This window comes from Notothenia rossii (genome assembly GCF_949606895.1).
Source record: "Notothenia rossii genome assembly, chromosome: 2".
Classification (NCBI taxonomy): domain Eukaryota; kingdom Metazoa; phylum Chordata; class Actinopteri; order Perciformes; family Nototheniidae; genus Notothenia; species Notothenia rossii.
In genome coordinates, this window is record NC_136904.1 from 11,128,662 (window position 1) to 11,156,013 (window position 27,352).

At 39.7% G+C, this 27,352-nt stretch overlaps 2 protein-coding genes across 5 annotated transcripts; one reads left to right on the forward strand and one right to left on the reverse strand.

The window, feature by feature from the left end:
- wdr93 (WD repeat domain 93) lies at nt 1-26,559 on the reverse strand. Of its 4 annotated transcripts, none has more exons than XR_013804892.1 (17): nt 26,424-26,559; nt 25,518-25,632; nt 24,843-25,044; nt 24,518-24,582; nt 24,270-24,348; nt 24,084-24,169; nt 23,479-23,563; nt 22,592-22,736; nt 22,381-22,451; nt 22,118-22,204; nt 21,883-22,014; nt 20,978-21,179; nt 20,806-20,866; nt 20,521-20,677; nt 19,617-19,773; nt 19,247-19,461; nt 1-19 (listed from the first exon to the last, which is right to left on the reverse strand). XR_013804892.1 is itself a non-coding variant. In XM_079663025.1 (16 exons), the coding sequence occupies exons 2-16, from the start codon at nt 25,629-25,631 to the stop codon at nt 19,368-19,370; spliced, it is 1,737 nt and encodes a 578-aa protein (XP_079519151.1). In that variant the 5' UTR covers nt 25,632; nt 26,424-26,559; the 3' UTR covers nt 17,561-19,367. The 4 variants fall into 4 exon arrangements, 1 of the variants encoding a protein (XP_079519151.1); XR_013804893.1 differs by lacking the exon at nt 1-19 and adding an exon at nt 17,308-17,326; XR_013804894.1 differs by lacking the exon at nt 1-19 and adding an exon at nt 17,561-18,666.
- On the forward strand, nt 10,907-17,091 carry LOC307028208 (putative gonadotropin-releasing hormone II receptor). Its single transcript, XM_079663031.1, is given in 5 exon segments — nt 10,907-11,309; nt 13,069-13,205; nt 13,208-13,768; nt 15,253-15,457; nt 16,263-17,091. Coding segments are annotated over 4 exon segments (1,308 nt in total). The 5' UTR covers nt 10,907-11,309; nt 13,069-13,175; the 3' UTR covers nt 16,775-17,091.
- Nucleotides 26,560-27,352: the final 793 nt, after the last annotated feature.

Consider the following 27,352-nt stretch of genomic DNA (forward strand, 5'->3'; position numbering starts at 1 on the left):
CACAGTCATCAATTACAGTCTGAAAAAATCTTCCCATACATCATGAATTGTGTTATGCATTTGGAAAATAGATTGTGTGTTCGCCTGACATACTGTAAGATTAAAAGACCCAAAGCAAGTTTTTAGCTAATATTAATTTCTAGTTTTATTCAAATCAGTCCAGCTAGAAATCCATTTTCTGTATTTTCACTGACATAAAAAAACAACATCTCTTGAGACTGAGAGCTTTTTCCAATTTAGACTGAACTGCCATTGCGTAAAAATCCAGCAGCCAGATAGACGTGATTATTTATTTTGTACAACTGTAGAGTGCCTTTTAGCACCTGGAAAAGCACTTGACAAATACAATATATTATTATTATTAAATGTGTCCTAATTGGAAGAAATATGTGTCCAATTCGGGCACACATAAGAACTGAAAATGTAACATTTCCTTCATACCAAAACAAGTGTGACTTCGCCTCTCTGTTTTATAGAATATCAAGATAGAAGGAGCTGCTCAATTAGGTTATGTTTGTATAAAGACATATGAGCACAAGCTGCTCCTCTGAAGCATTTAACATCAATAGCTATAAAGGAAAAGTTGCAAGGAAGTCACAACGAATGAGATGGGCTGGACATGAAGGACATTATCCTCCAGAGACCCACCCATTCATTTGTGTCCTCTGTGGAGCACATTGGGTTTTGGTCCATTACTTTGAGGTTATACATGCCACAGCATTAAGTCCATCAACACAAGCTCTATTTATAGAAAGAGAAATGGTAAGTTTGTAATTGTGTAATGACCAGTGTTGTGAGTTCAATATTTGTAATTAATTATAGTAAGGGAACATCTTAGGAGTTAGTGTAGTGAGTTTTCAGAGCAGTGTAATAATCATTTGACCTAAAACTAAAGGTTTTTATGAATGTCCTCTGAGGAGGACATAGGGATTTGCTAACTTTTTATTTCCCCCTTTTTACACAACACAAATGGAGTCCACTATGGGCCAAAACTAACACCTAGGTTTCTGTAGGGTTCATGGCAGACGGATGCAGTGGGAACACATACATCAAGTGCCTCAAGTGTCAGATGTATCTCTGCATTTCAAAAAAGGATGGAGTACTACAAATGAGGGCTCAATATTTGTTGCATTGAGTTCTTGTGCTCTAATGTTGTCTAAATGTACTTGTATGTTAATGTTGTTTGTATACTATGCTTCACATAACTAACACCCACTGTCCTCTACAAAGGACACACAATAACATAAAAATAAAAATATATTCTTTTAGTTTTTGTTAGTCATTATGTTAATACCACCCAAAAGACTTGTGTGATCTAAAAGAAAAAGGACATTTGAAACCTTTTTTACCTTTCTGGGTCTTAACAACAATGTTCATTTTGTGTTTTGATTCTATACAAAATGTTGGCTAGCCAGTAGATTGTTGGAAAGTAAGTTATATAATAGTGTTAACATTTACATAAGAAACAAAAGTAAATGATAAACATGATCCAATTTTAAAATGCACACATTGAGTTGATCGATAACCATTTAATATCACTTCATTGAATGAATATTTGCCTTTCATTCATTCAACTTTGATTGATAAATAGATAAATGGCTCTTGTAAATCACAAATGAGTATGAATTGAGTGTGTTGAGTTGTATTGTGTTACGCGACTTCCCTTCAAGGGCTTGAAATTGAGCCGGAAGATCGTGGTGACAAATAACACCATGTTCTGGGTCAGCATGTTCCCTTCCTTCCCGGGTGTTAGTTTACCACCACATTAGCGTCTTTTCTAAATTAAATCCAGCAACAAACACAAGAACATCATGAAAGGGACGATACACCGATATCAATTCATTATGCTTCAGGAAATGTCAGTGTTTCTTGAATGGTGTTTTCTTTGCATCTCTACAAGGGCACAGTACTCAAGATCAGTACTCTTACAAATGAAACCTCTGTCCCTTCCAACCAGAGTGATTCAATTATGTAGAGAGCTTCCTTTCAACGTACATCTCCAGGCAGAGTCCATATTTCCTCCTGCATGCAGGTATTACTCTATTTCGGGGAATATTGCCTCTATATTGAGAAAAAATATTTCAAACGAAGCCATCTCAGTCAATCAAATCAAATCCTTCAACAAACACAAGAACATCATGAAAGGGCAATACACCGATACCAATTCCTTATGCTTCAGGAAATGTCAGTGTTTCTTGAATGGTGTTTTCTCTACATTTCTAAGGGCACAGCACTCAAGATCAGCACTCTTACAATCAAACCTCTGTCTCTTTCAACCAGAGTGATTCAATTATGTAGAGGGCTTCCTTTTAACATACATCTCCAGGCAGAGTCCCACATATATAGTGGGTTTTCTCTGGACGTTTTTCCTTGTACGATGTGAGGGTCTAAGGACAGAGGGTGTCGTATTGTCATACTGATATTCTGTACAAACTGTGAAGTCCACTGAGACAAATGTAACATTTGTGATATTGGGCTATATAAATAAACATTGATTGATTGATTGATTTCCTCCCACAGGTATTACTCTAATTCAGGGAATATCGCCTCTATATTGAGAAAAATGTCAACAAACTAAAAAACAAGCAAACATTGAATAGCACATTTCGTAAGGAAACTTAAGGGTTCACATAGAAAGAGTATTAGATGTCAAAGTGAATATTGCGAGGACATAAAAAGATAATAATTTGTTAAACTATCAAATGAATTAATTCAACAAGGACTCAAAAAGATCACATCACAATTCGTCCTCCTTAAAGAGGATATATTATGCAAATGTTCAGGTCCATATTCGTATTTTGTGCCTCTACTGTGACATGATTCCATGCTTTGATGTTAACATATCTGGGTTTTTTAATTATTTCACTAATAAAATGTAAGGAACTAGCTGACAACCAGGGAAAGCATTCACTGTAAACGACTAATGCTGGCATTTTTACCCACAAAGCTTTAAATCTAAGGAGAAACAACCAGGCAGAGAAAATTCGATGGAACTGAGATAACAGCATAATCACAGTGTACATCGCGGTTATTACTCACGTTAGGGTCACATGATAAATACGATTATAAATAGAGTATAGTCTGAATCACTTTTGTATATTATCAGTGATAACGTAGCTATCATTTGTTGGCAGGAAATGTGATTCATACCACAATAAGATCCTGGAGGGTCACTGATTACAAAATATATAATAGCTATAATGACGCATGTGCTGCTGTGTTGATGCAAACATCGTATATGCATAAACGAGGCCTCAGGGAAAATAAGGAATTACTCATCCAGATACAATTATATTAAAGTGCTTGCCTATTATACTGATACAATTAACACACACACACACACACACACACACACACACACACACACACACACACACACACACACACACACACACACACACACACACACACACACACACACACTTTGATTAAATGCAGAAAGAAAAAGACAACAATGATCCTACAGTACAAGTACATTATTTGTAGAGATTTTGAATGACATTTAAATAGACAATGGTCATGCGTTTGTGTGCAAATATATAAAACGTGTTTCTTTCCACACTGCAAACGATATTTATTTTACATGTGTGGTAGGTTTTTGCTATCAAGCACAAGTACAGGCACGAGAAAAAAAAAATAGGACTCAAGAGCACAACCAGGCAAAAAAGTCTTTAGTCAAGCGTTTAATCCAAAAGGTAAAAATAAAAAAGGGAATAATCAAAAAAAATGTTACTGACTGGAAGCAACAAAAAAACAACCAAATAGGTTGGTACAAATGCTAAGCAGCTAGAACAATAGCTTACTTCAGGAGAGAAACATGGAGCACTTTCTGCTATACAGACAAGACGAACTGGCACTGACCAAGGAAACAGCACAGACTAAATACACAGGTGAGGAGTGATGATAAGGGACAGCTGAGGCTCGTTGAGGCCAGGCAGGTGATTAACAGAGAGCAAAAATACACAGGTGAGGGAGTGAGGCAATTAGCCAGGGCCAGGATGTAACACTTGCAGCTGTAATCTATTAAGTTAACATCGTTTGCCAGGAGAAAAAAAACACCTTACAATGTTAATTTTACAAAATACATCAAACCATTATACAAGGAGCAGGAGACAGCTATTTCATCACTCTTGCTGGGCCTTAACTGTCCACTTGCTTTATTTCAATTTATCACACAGAATACTTTAAGTAGCATAATGGATCTTTAAATGTGTAATTATGGCCTGATGGTGAACTTCACTCTTTCTCCTTTGTGTCTCTAACGTTTTTAAATAGAAAAAGAGGAGTAAAGTGCTGTCAGAAGTCGGAGGACTTCCTTTAATTAATCTCTGTCTATTTCTTTCCTTTCTCATCCTGGGTTCAACTTTCAGGGAGACATTTCCATTGGAGCTGAGCGCAGTATACTTTGATCAGATTATATTGTATTGTCATCGAGCGTACAGGTGCTGCAGAGTGCTTAGATGAGCCTTGACGTCTTTGACAGTACATTTCAGCTTTTCTCTTTGGGGTTTTAAATCCCAAGGTGTAGAACAAAGCAGGATAAAAACAGCTTTGTTCCAGCAGCCATCACTCATACAAGCAGGTCGCAGCAAGATCGCAAAGATACTATAGCAATGCATTTATTTATTCATCGGTTTTAGTTTTTATTGGAGCCTGGAGTTTGTACTTGTAAAGTAACCTGACCTGACCTAAAATGTATTCAATCTCTGTGACCATTTGATCATACAAAGTAGATGGCTCTCAGGGGGAAAACCTCTGCCATTGACATACATTTGTAAAGATATTTCATTTTTTGTGCTTTAAGATTCTAACCTTCTTAAATGTTTATCACTAAATATATTACCTAAAAACAGTGATCTCTAGCTGTGCCATCACGTCTGCCCTTCCTCCTGCACTCTACTACTCGGACCAGATTGAGTGGTAATTTAAGTGTTTTAAAATTAAGAAGCTAAGAAATCATTTAGTGCTAACCATGTCCTGCTATTGTTGGAATTGACCAAAAAAACATTACAAAGTCTTAGAAAAGAACAGACTGCTTGGACCATATTCAAATGAACTCTCTTGCTCAAACATATTTGAATAATACAAATAAAATCTATGGATACCCAATGAGCCTATACTCCTTACAAACATTAACATAAATACATACATTTACAAGCTTTGATTCACTAGGTAATTAAAACAAAATACGGCATAGGTCGACACATAACATATATGTTGGGCTAACTTTATAGCAGGTAGAGTTAGACTTTTGTCGTATGATTTATGAACAGATTTCAAATGGCATGCTAAATTAAATGATGCCAATCTCAATTGTGGGTAATAGAAGGTCAAGTCTTTGTAATTTGGTCACACTGGTGTATCCTATAAATGTTCACTAATCATTTCAAACTGTAAAGCTCGGTCTAACTGTTGTTTAGTATTTCTAATGTGCCAATTGTTATGGAAAAATACATTAAGTCTAATGAAGCAGCAACATCTGTACCTGCTGCTAGGTGTAACCTATTTCATCTCTGTGTTTAATCCATGGATTATCTCCGATACATGATAAACGTAGGACCTATTTCGATAGAAAGAAACAGGCTGCCACATGGTATAAGACAGCAAAAGAAAGAGTAGAAAAAGTTGTGAAGCTAACCGTTGAGCGGCCCGACCAAGCAAGGAGGCAGAGGCAGAGATTTCAAATATAACCCGGTGTGGGCATTTATTAATCATGGGCACATGATTCACAGCCTCAATATGACTGTTACCCGTGAACACAGCCACAAGGATCTCACACCCACACTAACAGGAAAAACAGAGCCTAAATACCCACAGACTAATCAAGCCAACAAGACACAGGTGAGGGGCGAGGAGACAACACAGGGCAGCAGGTAAACACAATCACCACTAACAGACAAGACGGGAGGGGGAACACTTTTCAGAATAAAACCAGGGAAATAATCAACATACTTCGACAATACGGACGCTACACAATCCGTAACGGAGGCCGAGATCTATGGCCCCAAAGATCACCTCTGTTACAATATAGGCTATTGCATAACATCAACTAATCCTCAACATTTATTTGCGGATAGGAAAAACAAGAAATCAGTTATCTAAATTCCCCTACTGGTTTGAGTCTACTGGTTTGAGTCGGTTCATCTCTAAAACACTAGACGACAAACCATTAGTCAAAAGTTCCTGCAGCAGAAACCTATCTGTTAGTGCTATAGCCAAATTTAAGGAAGAGATTCCATCAGCAAAAGTCGAGACAACTTGAAAGGATATGGCGTTCCACTAAACTTGAAGAATCTCGTTTAATTTGGCATATTACTCTCAATGAATATAAGAAAGCACTGCGTAAAGCGAGAGCAGCCTACTACTCTTAATTCATAGATGAGAATAAGAATAAGGCAAGATTTCTTTTCAGCACTGTAGCGAGGCTGACAGAGAGCCACAGCTCGACTGAGCCTTCTTTTCCCATAGAACTCAGTAGTAATGATTTTATGTGCTTTTTTAATAATAAAATTGTTACTCTTAGAAACAAAATGAATGACCTCTTGCCTTTGACCAGTATAGTGTTATCAACAGCTCCCGGAAACGTAAATTCTAATATTACACTAGATAGTGAATTAGAATGCTTTTCAGCCATAAACCTTGAACAATTAAATTCAATGTTTCTCTCTTCTAAACCATCAACGTGTATCTTAGACCCGATTCCAACTAAGCTGTTGAAGGAAGATTTTCCATTAATTAACACTTCTTTATTAAATATTATGAATATGTCTTTATTATCAGGCTTTGTTCCACAATCATTTAAAGTAGCAGTGATTAAACCGCTTCTTAAAAAGCACAACCTCGATCCAGAGGTTTTAGCCAACTATAGACCTATTTCTAATCTTCCGTTCCTCTCAAATATTCTTGAGAAAGCGGTCGCAAAACAGTTGTGTGATTACTTGAAAAACAATGATTTATTTGAAGATTTTCAGTCTGGCTTTAGAACACGTCATAGCACAGAGACAGCTCTGGTTAAAGTCACAAATGACCTTCTAATAGCCTCAGACAAGGGACTTGTCTCTATTCTTGTTTTGCTCGATCTCAGTGCTGCATTTGATACTATCGACCATGACACCCTATTGCAAAGACTAGAGCACTTAGTTGGCATACAGGGAACTGCTTTAGGCTGGTTTAGGTCCTATCTATCTGAACGCTCTCAGTTTGTGTGTGTCAACGATGAATCTTCCACGCAAACCAAAGTTAGCGATGGATCAGAGGTTGCGCTAGATTTTTTCGCTGTCCAGGATCGTAACATTTCCGTCAAAATCCAGAATTACCCGCCGGCCTTTAAAGAGCATCTTGCAGGGGTTTTTTTTTTCTAAATTTATGCTTAAACTTGCTTGAAAATTACAATTAAAAAAGGGAATGTAGGATTTGATATGTTTTACGAGACATAAGGGCAGGAATTCAGAGGGAAAGGAGCAATTTTGAGCTCTGCTCTTAAAAACGGCTTTTTTTAAGGTCATACGTCAAACGCGTCATATTACATCACAAAGGGTAAACATCTCCGCTCTCTGACCGCGGGTATAGTTAGTAGTTGCGTTGAGTTGAGCGGTTGTGTTTTAGTGAGCTGGTATTTTTCGGTAGTTTTACATTGTATATCACCATTTGTAATCATGGTGCAGTATTGTGTTTGTGCAGGTTGCACAAATACCAGCCTGTCAGGACATCGAGTCCACAGTAAAAAGGACCGGAGCTAGCGTTCGTTCCTGGGTGCGTTTTGCATCCACCTCCCTGCAGCACATACTCTCCACAGCTTTATCAGGAAACTATATTACGTCACTTTTTCTGTGTCTTCTGTGTCGAAACTAGCATTGGGATCCATGTTTATTAATACGTTACACCGGCCGCTCTCCCCCTTGTTTCCCCCATGTTACGTCACACGCGGGAGGTCACGTGCCGAGGCTTTTTTATGCGGAAGTGAACATTTCTTACAAAAACGACGCCAGATGTCACTGTAGTGTATATTTCTGTATATTTTTTTGAAAATCTAGTGTATTCATCATTTTCCTACACATTTATTCACAGGTGTCTTTAACCTGGAAGTTGCTCTTTAAGGCCCTGACACACCAGGCCGAAATCAGCCGTTTTCGTTAGTCGGACGATGAAGCATGCCCTGTCGCCCAAACTCAATTTGGTGTGTCCCGCACCGTCGGCCGTGACACGCCTTATTTGGCCATTCATGGCCATGCGTCGGCCACAGGCAGTCGGACAAAGAAATCATTGACTGTTCAGCTAGCGAATCAGTGCATGAGAAGAGAAACGGTTGCTTGAGAATGTCTTCCACAAGCAACACTCCAATGGCTGATAGCTCCAGTACCGCACAAAACATGTTTTCGATGGACGAGAGTGAAAATGGAACGCACACGCTATTTGTTGTTTGTTTAGATCACACAGTCTGTTCTTCTTCTCTGTCTTCTGGTTGTTGCCTCTTTTGAATGACGAATACTTACCTGCTGGTTAGGAGAGTTATTGCCACTCACGCATGCGCAGTTTGTACGTGCTCGGCTGAAGTCTTTGCGGTGTGTTCCAGTGCGACAAATGGCCAAGACGCAGGAGAACACGGCGACGCAACAGTCGGCGTCGGCGAGTTCTCTGGTGACTGCTTGGTGTGTCAGGGCCTTTACACAACTCTGACGAGGGGGGGAGGGGTAGAGCATGCTCGTGAACTGTCAACGGGGGGTGGGGGAAACGGTATAATTTCCTTTTTGGAGGGTATGCATAACACGGCATAACACCGGAGCCTCGCTGTGGGGGAAACTTTGGCGCTGTTCCGTCACGTCATAGACGGAAAATATTCGGCCTCTGCCATGGGGTGCCACAGGGCTCAATGCTTGGATCTATTGTGTTCACATTATATATGCTTCTGTTCTGTATATTTTTATTGTTATGCGGATGATACTCAACTATATTTATCCATCAAGCCTGGTGAAACCATTCATCTAGATAAAATTCAAGACTGCCTCAAGGACTTAAAAACGTGGATGATCTTACATTTTTTTATGTTAAACACGACCAAAACTGAAATTATTGTACTCGGCAGAAAGAATCTACGAAACAAAAGATCTAAAGATATATTAACTATGGATGGCATTAATTTGGCCTCCAGTGAGACTGTAAGGAATCTTGGTGTTATATTTATTATTTAGATTTATCCTTTAACGCCCACATCAAATTAATCTCAAGGACCGCCTACTTCCATCTACGTAACATTGCAAAAATCAGGCATATCTTGCCTCAAAACGATGCAGAGAAACGAGTCCATGCATTTGTTACTTCAAGGCTGGATTATTGTAACTCTTTATTATCAGGGTGTACCAAAGAGTCAGTTAAGTCGCTTCAGCTGATTCAAAATGCTGCAGCATGTGTACTAACCAGAGTTAGGAAAAGGGACCACATTACTCCTGTTCTGGCTGCCTTACACTGGCTCCCTATAGAACACAGGATAGAATTTAAAATTCTTCTTCTCGCCTACATAGCCCTTAATGGGCAGGCACCATCTTACCTTAAATAACTCATTATACCCTACTGTCATACTGGGGCATTGAGTTCCAAGAATGCAGGGTTGTTGGTTGTTCCTAGAGTTTTTAAAAGTACAATGGGAGCCAGAGCCTTTTTTTATCAAGCTCCACTTTTGTGGAATCAGCTTCCGTTTGTGTTCGGGCGGCAGACAGCCTATCCGTTTTTAAGACGCTTAAGACCTTCCTTTTTGATAAAGCTTATAGTGAGGGCTGATTAGATTCAGCCCCTAGTTTTGCTGCTATAGGCTTAGACTGTCGGGGGACAACTTACTTCTTCCTTCTCTCTGTCTGTAACTGTGTACTCTCATGTTCCGAATAACCCAGCTTCCCCCAAATTTCTTTTTGGTGTCTATCTACGCCGGGATCCTGAGTGATGGCTGATCCTGTTGCTGTGGTCCTGTCCTGGCTCCTGAGCACTAGATCCTGTATCCTGGATCCTGAGTCCTGGATCTGAGTCCTGGACTTGGAGGCGTGGCTGAACCTGTCTCTGCGGTCCTGCCTGACTGTCATCATACTACTTCCCTGATGGCTCCCACAGGATTGTTGACAAATCCTCGTGGATTCATCTTCTTATTATAGACACATGCATTCCCAAACATTTGGACTACCTATGTTGTAAATGTATTATCTTTTCAATTTACACACGACATCTATTGCACGTCTGTCCGTCCTGGGAGAGGGATCCCTCCTCTGTTGCTCTCCCTGAGGTTTCTCCCATTTTTCCCTTAAATCTGTGGGTTTTCTCTGGAAGTTTCTCCTTGTACGATGTGAGGGTCCAAGGACAGAGGGTGTTGTATTGTCATACTGATATTCTGTACAAACTGTGAAGTCCACTGAGACAAATGTGATATTTGTGATATTGGACTATAAATAAACATTGATTGATGGATTGATAAGAGAGTTCTAACGCGTATTTTATAAACTCATAGAAGAACTGAACGGAGCAGAGCTAAGCTTATTTCCGAGAATGCCAAACTATTCCAGAAAATACATTCAGTGCTGTCATGCCTTCAAACGAGAAGCTTGAACCCCTAATGAGGACAACCATGTAAAGAGTGTGTCAACTTGCTTTCCCCATGGCCAACTTCGCAGGTTTCTAAGTGATGTTATGTGATTAAAAACATTTGTGACATAAAAGGGACCCATATTCTCTATAATCTCCAAATTTGTTTTTCGCAGACGTGTATCTCATGGTCAAAGGGACTATTGTTTTCCAAGCAGCAGAGGCAGGCTGGGTCCCATCCCATGAATCATGTATTGTGCAATGTACGGCTCTACTGGAGAATTTCACACAACATGCACATTTTAAATTGTGATTTTGTGATTGATATCTTTCGACAGGACATTTCTCATGACTTATGTCTTTCTGGCATTCATTTTAAAAACGTGATCTGTGTTTTTCATTTTCATCAATCACAATTTATTGTGCCTATTTCTTATCATTTCTAGGAAGTTTTTACAATGTATGCAGCGGAGGTCAGACCCCTCCCCGCGGTTCCGGTTGCACGGCTCTGATTGGTATGCTCGGAGGATAAAGGTGGAGCAGCTGGAAATGCGCACCGGACGCACGGAGAGCAGAGGAGCTAGACAGCAGAGGGGGAGTCGGTGGACCACCCGGTGCCTTGCTAAACTTACAGGAGCTGCCAAAAAAAACGGGCTCCAACACCGAAGAGTCTACCGTCCTGCTGTGAGATTTGAGTAGCTGGGGTCCCAGATGTGCTCACAGATTTCTCTCCGCTGCAGATGAACGTAAGTTTGTCTTTTCGCATGTTAATATTCAGATGCTGCTGCAGATGAGGTTTTAATGTTTGGTCTGGGGCTATACGTGCATTCAGTGTCACCGATGATGGAAACAATAATACATGACTTTAAAATGCGTGACCTTCTTAGACCTTAATTGATAGTTCTTAACTTTTTTTGCGGACACCAACATATTTAATTGAACGGAGAACTGTAAGTCTTCTCTGTGAAAATAATTAGTGTACATCCACTAAAATGCCATTTATGAAGCAACATATATGGATATTCATGTTGATGTGGCTTTGATAATTCATGTTGCTGAAGTTGTCCACATGCGTAACATCTGAATATCTGAGTGCATTAATCCTATTTAAATAATAATTTGGGATTGATTATAAACAGTAAATGTTGGTTTTCGACAATGTATTAATGTTTACTTATCTTTAACTCGATCTTAGAAGAGAGGGGTTAAAGAGAGAAAGGGACAGAGAGGGAGGGACAGAGAGAGAGAGAGAGAGAGAGAGAGAGGGGGGGGGGAGAGGGAGAGAGGATGGATGAGTGATAAGTGCGTCTCCGTGTGCGTAATTGGGCTTAAATGGCCCGTGCATTGCTTATATGTGTACATCGGCAATACTTTCACAATGTGTCATCCAACATGTCATTCCTTGTAAATGATTTCAGCTCATCCTTCATCAAATTTCACATCAGGAGAAAAATAGTAAACATGTGAGTCACGTAGTTGTACACAATCAAAGCAAACCTGACATAACAGTGTTTTTTTCCTTCTTATTAATGAACAGTCTTCAAAATACCTTAGGGGTTTTATTCGAAACAGCTCCCCTCTTGTCCATGGTGTGGTTTTAGTATTCACAGCACGTCAGTGGCGCAGCTCTGTTTGGCTGTACAGGTGTTGGCACCGTCATAATAACTGATAATAACACGGAGGCTGCCAAGCATTTATTAAATGCACCGGGACACCAAGGCCCGGTGGACTGACTTTCATTTGCATTTAAACTCGGAAAACAAACCGAGACAAACACATATTATTTTCGTGTTGCAGTTTAAGAACGTTTAGTTTGGGCTCAGACAACAAAGAGCTGTGGCCCCCACGGTTTTAGTTTTCTAAACTTGTTGATTTCAACATTAACTAAAGTTAAAACAGCACGCTTTAAATCTATGGAACACAACATGCTAGAAAATATTTTCAGTTTACTTAAAACACCCCCAACCGGAGTAATGTATGATCTCATTTTAATGCATTGTAAATAGATGGTAATTTGTTACAACTATGAGAATTATAATACGCTACGATCCTTGAAAACAATAAAGTCAGTCAGTGACAACCATTATGTTAAATGATACTTTAAATCATTATAAAATGTGTTTTGATTGTTGTATAAAGCATTCCTAATATAAATGAGTGAGTATAAATATAACATTTCTGAGCAGATTTGAACTCATATACATGTATTAATTTATAATGCATTATTGACATAAGTGTGTGTTGTCTTCTCTGTTCCTATGTTATTATGATGACTAAGTAATTCAGAAAAGCACAAGCCATTTGTAAATTCTATTTGCATATTAACACAATATGCACTAGGAAGTCAAGGAGTTGTGAAGAGGTTTACATTGGATAAATGGACTGTATTCATCATTTAGATTCTACTTCACTGATTTGCAATGTGGCAAACAGATACTTCCATATACGCATATTACCTCCTCTTGATGAGATGTACTATTCATTCATTGCATTTTTGTTTTTCAGCACAGATTTCTTTGGATAACTTTCGCCCACTTCAAGGCCCATGACTCACACATCTTGTTGTTTGCCTCTTTCTTTTCGCCCCACTCTCGTTACCAGCACTGAACTTCATGGTTGATGAGCAGAATGTGGCTTCCTCTGTGCGCTTCAGAAAATGAACGCCCCTCTGTGTGACTCAGTATCGACCATGTTTCATCTGACAACAGACAACCAACTGAACTCTAGCTGCAATGGCTCCCTGCCCTCTTCTAGCTGGACAACGGGGGACGATGCTTTGCAGCTGCCCACCTTCACAACAGCAGCTAAAGTCAGAGTGGTCATCACCTGCATTCTCTGTGGCATATCCATCTTTTGCAACCTGGCCTTGCTGTGGGCAGTGCACAGCGACGGGAAGCGCAAATCCCACGTCAGGGTGCTGATAATCAATCTGACGGTGGCTGATCTGCTGGTGACCTTCATCGTGATGCCGCTGGACGCCGTGTGGAACATCACAGTCCAGTGGCTGGCTGGAGACTTTGCCTGCAGGCTGCTGATGTTTCTTAAGCTGCAGGCGATGTACTCCTGCGCCTTTGTCACCGTGGTGATCAGTCTGGATAGGCAGTCAGCCATCCTCAACCCTCTGGCTATCAGTAAAGCCGGGAAGAGGAACAGAGTCATGCTGATGGTGGCGTGGGGCATGAGTGTCGTGCTGTCTGTCCCTCAGGTAAGGCCAGCTGAGGCCAGGGGTCTGCACCGTTCTTTAAAAGAGGCTGTAAACATGTTCTCATTAAAGCTTGGGTAGGAAACATTGGATAAGCCAGGAAAAGTAAGATAGATTTGAAAAGATTCAGCCAAAACATCCAATTAAACTCCTTCCCAATTAAAGTAGCTAGCAGCACTCGCTTAATATGTCTCTAAAACTCGTGAGGAGTCTCTGAGTGGACAACATTGTGTGGTTTTTTCGATTTAATTTAGCAGGCACTTTTATCCAGAGCAATTTACAATAAGTGCAATAAACCATGTAGTTGCAAACAGCAGGAAACAGGCAGGAACCTTTGCTTTCAAATAAGCCAGTGTAAGTGCTGGTGCATTCAAAGGAGCAAATCTTTTGAGTGCTACATTTTGATTTTCTTCTTCTTAATGGCCAAGGTGAGTGAGCAACAGGTCGGTTTTCAGTCTGCAAAGGAAGATGTGTAAACTTTCAGCAGCCCTGTTATCTACACGGAGCTCGTTCCACCATTTTGGAGCAAATATAGCAAACACTGAGAGAAAGTCTCTTCATGTCTCCCTCCGAAGCCACTCCAACAACACACTTACACACTATTATCACTATCAACGTGGACAAAAATGTGTAGATTTTTCAAATTGCAAAACTGGACGGAAAATGAGCCCATTAGCAGGAAGAGTTCTTCGCCGTTTTGTCATGAAAATCATAAATAAAGATCTGCAGACTGTAGCTACCTTAAGTGCATTTAATTAATTCACTAATTTAAAAGCACATATACACGTGGATTTTCCAGCTAATGCTCTTCTTCAGTTGTGCAAATGAAGTGTAGAATTAAATGTAAATGGAGCTGCAGAGTGTAAATCTCTATTTGTGTTTTCATTTGTTGTCTTCTGCTGGTCTAGCTACTGCAGTCTGTTGTCAACATGGACATGTATGTAATGCCATGGGGGAGGTTGAGCAGGCGAGAGGACCATTGTAAGGAGCTCTTTATTTGCACAAAGAAATGTGAAAACAGTCCTGTCCAGGAAGTGAATACGTGTCCTTTGACCATAAATGCCCATCTGTCCGTTATTTAATCTGTTTACTGTTCAGATAGAGACCAAAATCCAACAACCAATTTATTCCGCTAACAGGTATTGAATAACCGATAGGATACTTTAATGGTTTGATATCTAATAGTGATTTTGGTCACTTTTTCCATCATTACAAGAAGCATGGCCAGCAGTTTATTCCCTTTGAGGTAAAGGGAGAAAAGCCAACAGACGCCTGACAATCCTAATGGATCCTAGGAACAAATATCTCACATACAAAATAAATACAAACTATCTGCATGTCTAAATAGCACTATAGCCGGAACACACATCTTGCTATATTTCGTGAGACAGCATTTATGGGGAATGGAAAGTTATTGCTGAATCTTTTGTAGTAGCCATTTATGTTTTCTCCATTCCTTTCTAATCGAGGTTCCTTTCCCTGCTCAGATGTTCCTTTTTCACAACGTGACCATCGTCCATCCAGAGGACTTCACTCAGTGCACCACACGTGGGAGTTTCGGCACTCACTGGCATGAAACGGCCTACAACATGTTCACCTTCTCCTGCCTGTTCCTGCTGCCTCTGGTCATCATGATCACGTGCTACACCAGGATCTTCTGTGAGATCTCCAAAAGACTGAAAAGGGACAACGGTGAGGTCAGATAGAGGCTCTGTGGATCTGTTTACTTCAGGGATTAGCTTTTTAATAACATATCTGTTGCTGCCGTTTGTTTGACCCTTTCAGTAATAGAAGCTGGGTTGTTGGTTGGGTGATTTATTTATTATCTCTTCTCTGTCCTGGGCCCTGTTCTTCAAATGTATCTTAACTAATCCAGGCTAACAGGATGATACCAGGCTGAGCTAATCCTGTTTAATCTCACCCACTTGGTTGCATCCTTGATGAAGTTACCTTGGATAACAGTGTGCTCTTATTTAGAAATGATGACCAAATTAAGGAAGAGTTAAGGAAAATTTCGTTTTCAAACTATTTGGTTTTATATTGTTTAGGTTAATTTTATAATGAAAATGTAATTGTGATTATTGCAGATCGTGTTTAATTAACCTCCATGTCCTCATTTAAAATCCTCTCCATATAGACAGCCTTTCTTAATGACTCAAAAAAAGCAAGTCACATGTATTTGAAAATAATATGTGTGGGGTTTATAGACAATTGTCCAGATGAATCTAAAACCAGTTTAAGAAGGACAAAAAAATCCAGACCCATCGACAAATAGTCATCAGTTTAATCAGGATAACTCTTTCACACGAAGGACGTGGCACTGGTTACAGCTTTCATTCAATAAAGTTATTGAGGAAATTCTCACCAAGATGAGTACAAATGATGTATTTTTAGTATTCAAGGAGGATGTTCCAAGCTCTTAATGACAGTCCTTTGGTTCACCACTTTGCTCCTGAATGACTAATGTGAAATAATGTTTTTCGTGTTCTTCTCTCAGTTCCCTCCAATGAAGTGCGCTTGCGGTGTTCAAAGAATAACATCCCCAGAGCGCGGATGAGGACTCTAAAGTTAAGTATAGTGATCGTCTCGTCTTTCATTATCTGCTGGACTCCATACTACCTGCTGGGCCTGTGGTACTGGTTCTTCCCCAACGACCTGGAGGGGAAGGTCTCCCACTCCCTGACCCACATCCTGTTCATCTTCGGGCTCTTCAACGCCTGCCTGGATCCTCTCATCTACGGCCTGTTCACCATTCACTTCCGAAAGGGGCTGCGGAGGTTTTACTGCAAAGCCAGCGCAGCGTCCAATCAGGAGAACCCCACCGTCCTGTCTTTCAAATGCGCCGCCAACTCTCTGCCGCTGAAGAGAGACGGGAGCCCCGTGAGCCAGGAGAGGTTCATGCTGTGTGATGACGACCAAACTAAAGCAGATACAACCATCAGTTTATTAACCCCAGACAACGACACAGAGCGAGATCCAAACCAGTCCAGCCCCGAGAGCATCATATGAGGGGAATTTACCGTGTGAGGCTCTCTGACAATTTCATAACACTTCTATTTATTTAAATGTATTTTGTGTTTGATCGTCTGATGTGTGGGGTTCCTGTATTTCTTGATGTGGCATTTTGATTTACTTTATCGTCAAATACTTCTGTATAAATCACAAAATTCACGACTGCAATTGGTCGGAAAGCACAGTTAGATTTTCTTGCAGAAGGTAAGCTTCAATCACAACAGATTGACATCACAAGCTTCGTTACAAAGAATGTTTATTGCTCTGTTCATTGTAACTTGTGGTTATTTTTGAATTAAATGTATTCACTAAGATTTGAAGTGTTTGAATCTGTTGCTGTTGAAAGCATTTTTCAGAGGGTAAATGAAGACAAGCTGTGTGGGGAGAGATAAACAAATCTCATCTTAAATTATAAGCACGCAAATCCCTGTTGCACGGCAATGCCACGTCCTCACGTGCAGTGATGTGTAGCCCGACGAGTCCTCAGGGGATGCTACCGCTAATCAGTGCTGAGTCATGGCGTCCAGATGAAAAGGCCATTCATACCCTCTGAGTGTGACAAATTGACATTGGAAGAGTTAACAGATAATTTCATATCTTCCTCGCTATGCTCTTTGGAATCAAACATACAGTTGTTTATGTTAATAACGAAGAATGGTTGGGAAAGAAGGTTCTGGTGCAGCGACGGATCGGCATATCAGGTCATGACAAAAAATAAATAAATATTAAATTCAATATTTTCTTTAAAATAATATTTATTAAGGAAAATATAATATATATTCAAAAGTGAACTCCGAATAACTGGGAATTGCGTCATCTTTCATGTCTTAGGAAATATTTAATGATAAACAGTTTTTAATCTGGGCACATGGTTTATTTAGACCTTCCAGGCTTTATGTGGAAGATTTTCTAGGTCAACTTCTGCTATGTCCGCAAGGTATTAGAATGTTAAATGGTGATAAGAAAACATGCGTTCTTTAAATTGATGCCGATATACTTCATATTTTACTCTAACTGAATGTGAAATCGAGCTCATGCATACATACAAATTGTTTGCCACCAGGATCCGAAAAGTAATCCATATTTAAAACATGACCTTAGACATCAAAAATTGTAATTGCAACTACACAGCTGGTTTGATCAAATTCATTTCATTGTTTCAACATTTAATAATCTTTAAGAAATAAAATAAGTTCAACAGTTTGACATTTAGCTTCAGAGGAAGATACTTTTCTGATATGGGATTCTCTGTTCTTGTTATCAATTCTGTTTTGTTTTACTTTTGTCCTAATGAGAGCAAATGCCTAAAGAGGCCATCGCTGCAGTTAATTGGACGTTTCCAGGGAAGGCAAAAGAGAGGGGATTGGGAGCTGGGAATGACAACAGCAGGTTTGTTTTTTATTTTTTTGTATAACAGTAAATGTTAATAAAGCATCAATGTCGCAAGGAAATGACAAAAAGCACAAAACCAACAGCAAAAAGACAGCAATGAAAGTTAAGCCTCTGTTTCGTTAAGAGGCTATTGCTGCATTGTTATACCGTCTAATTGTTTTCCCCCTGGTACAAATGTGGATATGTTGAATAGAGCACCTGCACTTTTATTACGCTATCAATGATATTTGGGCCCTTTGCTGTCACCCTCAGTACGTTATTCTATTTCATGTATACTGAGGCTTTTGAGCACATATTCAAATCTGTTTTCCGCAGCAGTTCCTTTTCACAGAGTCCGAACTGATGCGCTGAAGATGCAGCACCAACGATGCAACAATGGAGAGTATTTGTATGCAAACGATAAGGGAGATGCCATCCGAAGAATCTCTCTGTCAAATGAACACCACCTGTCCATTGTAGCTCAAGGATTCAAATGATTGATCTGCTGCCAATCTGAACTAATAAAGAGAGAAAATCATGAATGATTCAACAGCTGCATATTGCTGATTGGTTTCAGAAGAACAATATCCTCTCTGATTTGTTTTGATCTTCTGACTCTGTGAGTCCCTCTCACATACCAATTAGCTGTTACTCTGTGGTACTCAATACAAATAGACAACATTTAGCTCGCAAACATATTTTCAGTGACTGTTATGGGACAAAATATAACATTCTAAATGCACTTCAATAATTCTTGCACCCTGTTTTTTTTTTTTGTGTCCTGTCATTAAATAAAACTTGGCCTATGAGACATTCAAGGACCCAAAGGGGAAATAATCACTCCAAATACACTCATCGTTTTGCCGAAGGCCTTCCAGCACCACAGATATAACAACTAATTCAACATAATAAAACAATGTCCTTTTTGTACAGTTAAACTGATTAAGGGTCAGTGCCTCAAATATGTTTGGTAATTCTTGCATAAAAACGGTTATATTGGAAATATCATTTGGACCTGTGAGATAACAGTCTCTAATGAACATTCTTGCAGGGTGCATTCAGAAGGAGCTCTTCAATGGAATACATCAACAATAGTACCTCAGAGCAAAACAAGATGTGCTGCTGCCTCTCAGCTGGCTGCCGCTCGGCTGTGTCTCTGTTGCTCCAGCTCAGCTGTGTCTCTGTTGCTCCAGCTCAGCTGTGTCTCTGTTGCTCCAGCTCAGCTGTGTCTCTGTTGCTCCAGCTCAGCTGTGTCCTGCAGCTGCTTCCATGTGTGGGCTATAGCTTTGCTCCTTTCATCCACAGACAGCGCTCTTCACATGAAAACATAGGGAACACATGATAAGACATTACTTTAACAGTACACTATGGATAGTTTGTGTCCTGTTGTTTGGATCTGTGGGAATGTATTTTCCAAAAACGATTGGACACCACATAGATTACGGTTGCTAGACACAAAGAAAGCCACCTTTGCAGGAGGTAGATATTGCAGGCTTCCTCCAGTGTGTTTTGTCTCTGAGAGTCTGGATGAGAAATGATATACTGTTCCATGATGCCATGCTCTCCAAAAGTGAAGCTGAACAGCTGGCTCTGTCTCCCTGCGCTGCAGCTGGACTCCTGCTCCCCTGTGGAAGACATGAAGGGCTTTAGTGACAGCAGTTCAGATTTCATTTGGGACAGTAGCTCAGTCTGTAGAAGAATTGGAGGGTTCCTTGGTCCTAATTGAACAAAGTACAGATTGTTGACTTTTAGCAGACCTCACCATGCGGCCCTTCAACCAAATTATTAATTTAACACAATTATTATTGCTGGATTCAGTAGAACCACACCTTTCCAACAAGCCCTCATATGTGTTGCTATGGCAATCCATGTCAGAGTCACTACAAAGTAAAGAGAACATTCTACATAGATTTACATTTCCGCCTATTGTAGGTATGTGTTCAAATGACTGTATCTCCAATCTACATTAATATATTGACATTCAGTCTTTTCCATAATGCAGAGGGATGTCCTGACCTCAGGTATGCCAAGTTTTAAACCTATCAGACCTTCCATTGTGAATCTACATGAGTTTATATGCCTCAACCCCCAGACGGCCAGGCTTTATTTTTAGTTTGGGGTGTATAACTTTATATATCAATTTCACCACTTTTGCAGTAAAATATTTTAATACAACAATCCATTTCATGTATGGGAGGGGAGGCCTTAGAGATGAGGAAAAAGTCAGTTGTGTTTTGTCCCAACTCCGGGAGGGGTATCTCAAAATGTTGGGGCTATTGTCACTAGCCTGTGTGTTCCTTAGTGAATAATGTAAAATAACAACAAAAACAATGAACATGTATTTAATAAAGAACATTTGACTCTTGGTTTACCTTGTATGACCAGAGTCTGCAGTTTAGTGTTCAGAGCATAAACAGGACTGCAGGGAGTGGAAATCTGAAAAGTCTTGGGAGGATTTAAGAAGCACACTTTGGTTTTGTTGAGGACGTCTTGGAGGAACATTTTTCCATTTCTTTGCACCACAAGCGTCTGGTCGAGGCAAAACAAATAAGACAGGAGAATCCAGAGAATCACAATTATTGTTATACTTTTGGTGCTATAGATATTCCCTCTGCATTTGAGCTTAACTTTTGTATGAGTAACTTTAGTGTTTCTACCATACTCTGCAGGAACGGCACTGGCGCAATGACAGTTGGGATGTCTCCGCTGTCTTTTGGCCTGTAGCGACAGAGGACGTTATGAGTGAGGTAATGTTTGGTTTGATTGCATTTGATCTGACAGAGTAAATAAATACATGATATGGAAATGTGTAACAAACATATAGGATACCTTTCATTGAGCTGCGCTGTGCAGGATGGAGCCCCTCTTCCTGAAGTGACTGCATGAACCGTTCCACTTTTACACAACACTGAAAGGCAGACTGTTGCAGCAGTTTGGGAATCATCAGCAGACTCAGGCCGGACATCCACAAACTGCATCCTGGAGAAAGCACTGTCTGTTGCGGACACTGGGACAACAGACAAAGGAGACCCTGAGGGGGGGGGGAGGGGGAAATGAGAATGAAACAAGCAAACCAAGGAGGCAAAAGTGTCTATGCGTCTGTTGCTGCATCATTCCACAAACTGATGCAGCCTCATCATTGCTTTTCAGTGAAGTTTCTTCTGGGGAAATCCTAAAATAACTAAGATAACTGATACGAGGAGCTGGAGAGCTTACACTGATTCATGTGTGGATACTATAGGAACAAATATGGTTCTTTACATGACATTCATTAAATGTAGGGTAGGTGAGAATGGAGAAACCAGCGAGTGCGCTAGAATTTGAAAGTATGCAGCCGAATCTGCCCCCTCCTTCTGACTTCCTTACAGAGCCCCTCCTCCAACACACACAAACGCGCACATGACCAATGAGGGCACGAGATAAGTTTGTGCACGAGATGGAAGGCTGACAGGCAGGTAGGCCATCCAGTTATTTTAGCCGGGCAGGCTCAGATGATTGGTCGTTCTTTTTACAGTACTACGGCTTCCATTTTTTCATGTATTTATTGTCAGAGCATTTCATGTATTCATTGCTATCGGGATGTTAAGAGCATTCCATGGAATATAACAAAAAGTGTGTCTGAAGTGAATTACCTACCCTACCTTTAAGGAGAAACCAAATAAACACAAATGTTCTAATTGAATGGCTTGGATAGGATCATATTTTTGGAATACTTCTCCATAAGGTTTGCTCACCAGACTGCCTGTCCCACACACACACCAAAGCATCGTCGAGCCCAAGAGCAATGAAACGTGTGCATCGACTAACAGCAGAGCAGAGGATTTCCTTTGCGTTTGGCCACAACACATCTAGCATGGGTTCCACATCTGCTCCAAAAACAGAAAGGTCAACACCAGAAATCTATGCCTCGTAACAACACACACACAACATGTTTTAACAACGTGAGCACCCAGCAGATACATATCATACCCGTTTTGTTCTTTGGTGCCTTTCGTAGCAAATGATGAAAAAGATTATGGCTGCTACTCCACCACACACAGACAGAAACAGGCAATGCTGCGGGGAAAAGGTCAGAGATTAAAGACAACGTTAATAGAAGCACAGTGTGCCACTGCAGATATGATAAGGCCTTGATTGAATGAAAATGAGGGATACATCAACAGGGATTAATTAGCTGGCAACTGCAATTGTCAAATGTGTTTGTAGTGGACGCTCCCACGTCCATTACAAACCTGGCTGATCCTTTGCATGACTGTCACCAGGAAACTGACCACAAGGCAGGAGAAAGTGATGGCTGCAAAGTCTGAAAAACGATTTCATGTATGAGACATGAATAATGTTTGCGAAGACTTCAATCAAAGACCATGCAAGTACATCTCAAACAGAGCTATGATATTTCTTCGCGGTGACATGCTGGTCGTAATTGTGTAATCTTTATCGAACCTTAGGCTTTCGTTTATTTTTCCTGCTTCTTTATCAAAAGGCTGTTCATCCCATTGACTGCTGCCCATGTCTTTGTCCAGAGCCAGACAGTGTGTCAAAAAGTCGTTCTTCGGCAACACCTGGAGTGGACCATCCAGTTCTGTCCCTGCAAAACAGCAGAAACATGCCGGGATATTGATTCTTATTTGAAATGTATGTTCATGCTTATTATCTAACTGCAATTTGTCACCTACAGTCTATGCTTGTAACAGCAAAGAAAACAAATAACTTTTACTTTAGTCATTTAAAAAGAGAGAAAGTTATATATATATATATACACAAATACTAGGGCTGCACGATATTGGAAAAAAACTGACATTGCGATATATATTGTGATATGAAGAAATACAGGAATTGAAGAAAAGACAGTTTTTTTTGTCCACAATCCATCCTTTCTAGAACTTTAATTCTATACAATTGGTATTTTTCTAACTATATTTAACCGGATGAAGGATTTTAGTCACGGACGTCTGGATCTTAAGTTATCAGAGCAACAAGCTGAGCTAGCTCGGTTAGCAGCGCAGAACTGCCCTGGAGAAACACATGAAACGACTTTATTCAGTGTTTTTACCTTTAATCACCGGGTCCGTTTGCTTTGGAGATTTGATTGTAATTTGCTGTGCATGCAGAGCCTGCATGTCACTCACTCAAGTACCCCTGACATGAGAGCCGCACAAGTTTTCCTTTTGTAGCAAGCAGCAAAATAATTGTAACATGACGTGTTTGAGTTAATTTGCCTATTTAATATCGCACGTCCTGAAAAAAACACCATGCATCTACACCATGACTTCCACTTCCACACACCACACTATAGTTGTAACACATGGTTCCTCTAAATACAATTATACCTGCAGGATTCTTGGGTGGCTGGATTTTAATCACCGCTGCAAGTGGAGACCATTTCACTTCCACATCTGCAGATGAGTCAGGGTCCTGAGGATTCAAATAACATTCAAACCGCTTGAAATGTCCTCTACTTGAAACTCAATGACATATAGGAGTATCTGGTGCCAGATAAACCGGCATACATTCTCATTAAAACTAGAAATCCCTGTGGGAACATCCTTCCCAGCCATATGGCTAATAACAGAGAGCACAGGAGCATGTATCGTTATGTATTATTGTGTCGGTAGCCACTCTAGAGTGCAACACGCTCCAAGGGTAGCACTGTTTTTAGAAAGCATTGAGTTCAAGTACCTTTCTGTTCTTAATGCCATTATATGCCTTTATCTGTGAACATATTCTACCATTTTGAAGATACAACTGTTGCCCTCCGTTTTCTTTCTGTATATTTTAAAACTACTTACTGAAAAAAAAAACTTGATAAATTCAAACTTATGTCAGATTCAACTGGTTGTTGACAATGAAATGTCGTTGTACGTCGAATGGCTCATATGATGCCAAATACGCAACATGTTATATCCACCCTATCATTCAGATTTCAGTACATTACCTGATTTTGTGATGGTTCCATCTCCAACTCTTTGAGCCAAGCGTCTGAGGGGAAGTGATAGACCTCGAGCCAAACATCACTGTTACCTTATAGAGAAAGGAAAATCATGCAATAAATACTTGAAAGAGCTCCTTTAATTAAAATCATTAATTAATTAAAGGAGCTCTACAGGAATGGCGTACTTACAGCTGATTGACGCCGCTCCATAATGTCCCCCTTCAGACAGTTCAAATGTCAAGCAAATGCTCCTTTTGTTGATATTTTCCTAATATTGAAAGAAATTAATTATTTAAAACAAAATGTTACACTCCTAATAATAAACACACAAACACAGAAACAGTTTGACATTATGTAAGTGTCCCTATCAACAACACATACAAAACAAAAAAAAGGTGGAGGACAGTCAAAGTATCACAAAGTATCTGTATACGTACCATGGTGTTAATAACGCTGAGGAGGTGAATGCTCTCACAGTGATATGCAAAGACTCTGGCAACACCTGCAGTGAAAAATGAAAGGAACTTATGCCAGAATGACAAAACATATTTAACACTTTCTGAAAATCTCTTTGGCCTTTCTTGTTGTAACCTTTATTTTCTTTAGTTCCATGTGTTTTTGTCTAAGTGCGGTTCAGTAATAATTCATGACTTCAGGATCACACAGATTATTTCCAGTGTACAAAAAAATGTCAATCTGTCAATCCCAGACGATCTGTTCATGTTTTATGCAGGAGAAGGATGAGAGAGTCATGCTACTGACCCATATCGTCAACTGTGCCAAGCAGATAGGCTTTCTCAGCCATTCTGGTGATTTGAATAGAAGTCATTTCCAGCCCGTCCTGCAGCCACTCTGCAGCACAGAGCAGAGAAGAAGCACACCACACAGAGAAGCCCCGGGAGTGACCCAGGCCGAGGAACCTGCCGTCTGCAGAGCACGCCACGCAGAGGGTGCTTTCTGGGAGCTGACAGATAAGTCACAACAGAAAAAAGGTAATTCCTTTGAAAAACACTGATCTGATCGTTTAATTCAATAACTTATTTTTTTTAGGCACCACTCTGAGATAACCAAAGAGGCGGGATAAAGCAAGGGAAAGGATAAAGACAATTATGATAGAACAGACATATACGAGGAAGAATAAAATGCTTTACATGTTTCAATGAATAAATGTTCTATAGGGAAGCGAAAGACAGGGATCAGAGGAATAGGCGAAAATGAAGAAGACCTTATCACATCCTCTTAAGCACACGAGTCGTTATTAGAATACAATGAAAGGTCTTAATGTGCCTGTAGAGCCCTTTGGACACATTGTCATTGGAATTTTGGTCAAAATAACACACAGTTTAGAAAGAGTTGTGCAGATGGTTTGTCAATTATGTGACGAGATTCAATCATTCCCCAATAATAATCCATTCATTTTAAACTGCCAATCTATACCTCAGTTGCACGGGATATTTCCAACATAGGTGTTTTCTTCATGGATGTTTCTGTGCTGCAAGCTGCTCTCATGTTTGAGTCAGGGGTGCTGCTTTTCCTGGAATACGTGGACATCCTATGATCGGAAAATGTTAATGTTGGACAAATAATTGAGTTTTTTTGTAGACTTCTAAACTTCAAGTTACATTACAATGAGGAGTAAACAAATAGAAACCCGTAAACTGCATCAAAACTGTACATAACTGTATAAAAAGTACTTGACTAAATGTGCTTGGTTACAACCATTGTAAATATCAGTGGTGGAAAAAGTACTCATAATTTGTACTTTTAAGCAGGTTTAATACAGGGTTGAAATTCTCAGTTACAAGTGAAAGACAAGCATTCAAATGTTGTTAAAGTACAAAAGTATTACCATTAAATATATTTAAAGGAAGTGGTGTACTTTAAGAAAGAATAGAAGATGCAGCATCTGCAAAAAAAAATGGTGCAACTGAAAGGGGTTTTGTCCTTCTCTGCGTGGGCCAAGTAGGCCTACAAAGTAAAGTAAGTATCTCAAAATTGTACTTAAGTACAGTACACCACTGGTTACAAGTCTCTCAAAAACGTTCCAACTCTGGTAAAAATAGGCCTAAAACAAGTTAACAAGAAGAGGCGTATACTTTGCATTACAATACCAAAACGTTTCCTGGACTGTTTGGGCCTAGTTAAGAAGCAGGCATGTTAGCTTGTTAGCCAAACTACAAAAACAACGCGTTCACAAAAGGTAGAGCTAATGCTATAAAACTACAGTATAACCACAACACACATAAAGTAGCTCTTTGCTTAGCTCAGCTGTGAGTTAAACTATTAAACAAAAATATATATAACTCAAAATGTCATTTCATGCTGCTAAGCCTGCAGTTTTACCTTCATTTGTCACACCAGAAGCCGTGGAGTGTATCACGGTCGTCATGACAACCGTTGCCATGTCTTCAAATCCTTCTACAGTAAGGTTACCGGTAGCGTACTTGAAAATCAGTGCCATAACATATTTATGGTGGCCCAGTGTTAATTGTTTCAGATAATGGTCTTATTTGTTACGGTGATGATGCCGTCACGGATAAATTGGCTTCCGATATCTGTCAAACAGCAGCTGCTTAGGGATCGTCTAAACTTTCTTTTCTCCTCTTACATCCCTTCAAATTCAATCAATAGGGAGGAATTGAATAATCTGTTTTGTTATAGCCGCGTCCCTGTAAACACAAACTCAAAAAACCAAACAGATCTTTAAATAACCAGATGGCTTTTTTATAAAACATTCTTTTATTTCTATCCTGTTTCTTTTTAGACTATTTTTATTGTTTTATATTTATTTATGTTGCATTGTAAATGGAGACTGGGAATTAAGATTTCAATAGCTTCTGTGCTTATGACAATATAACCTTTGAATCTTAAATCTATATAGGAAGAAAATATATTGATATATTTATACGGTTTTGTATGTAAATGGTTATGTTCAGGTGTTGACCACAAGGGTAAATGTTAATAAACTCAAATTCACAGTGGTTTCATTGAAAAACACTGAAAACTCATAAGCTCATTAGTAGGCTATTTAGTGGATAACAGTATCTGTCAAACAGCAAAGGAGAGGGTATTTTGGGTAGGTACCGTACCACTCTGCATATAGACTCTTATTGCACTATTTCACCTTTTTAAACTATTTTTGTATTTACTATTTACTTGCACTATATTTCTGTTTATCTGTTTTATTGTGTTGCACTGTTGGAGGAGCCTGTGACCTAAGATTTTCATCGCCATAACTACACTGTAGCTATGTTCGTATGACAAAAAAAAAA

Excerpts from the sequence above, each read along its gene's own strand:
- wdr93 (XM_079663025.1), bottom strand. The coding sequence starts at position 25,631 with ATGTCCACGTATTCCAGGAAAAGCAGCACCCCTGACTCAAACATGAGA. Across the intron at positions 25,045-25,517 it reads AAATATCCCGTGCAACTGAG|CTCCCAGAAAGCACCCTCTG; the intron begins GTATAGATTGGC and ends CTTATCTGTCAG. Across the intron at positions 22,737-23,478 it reads GCCACCCAAGAATCCTGCAG|GGACAGAACTGGATGGTCCA; the intron begins GTATAATTGTAT and ends GCTGTTTTGCAG.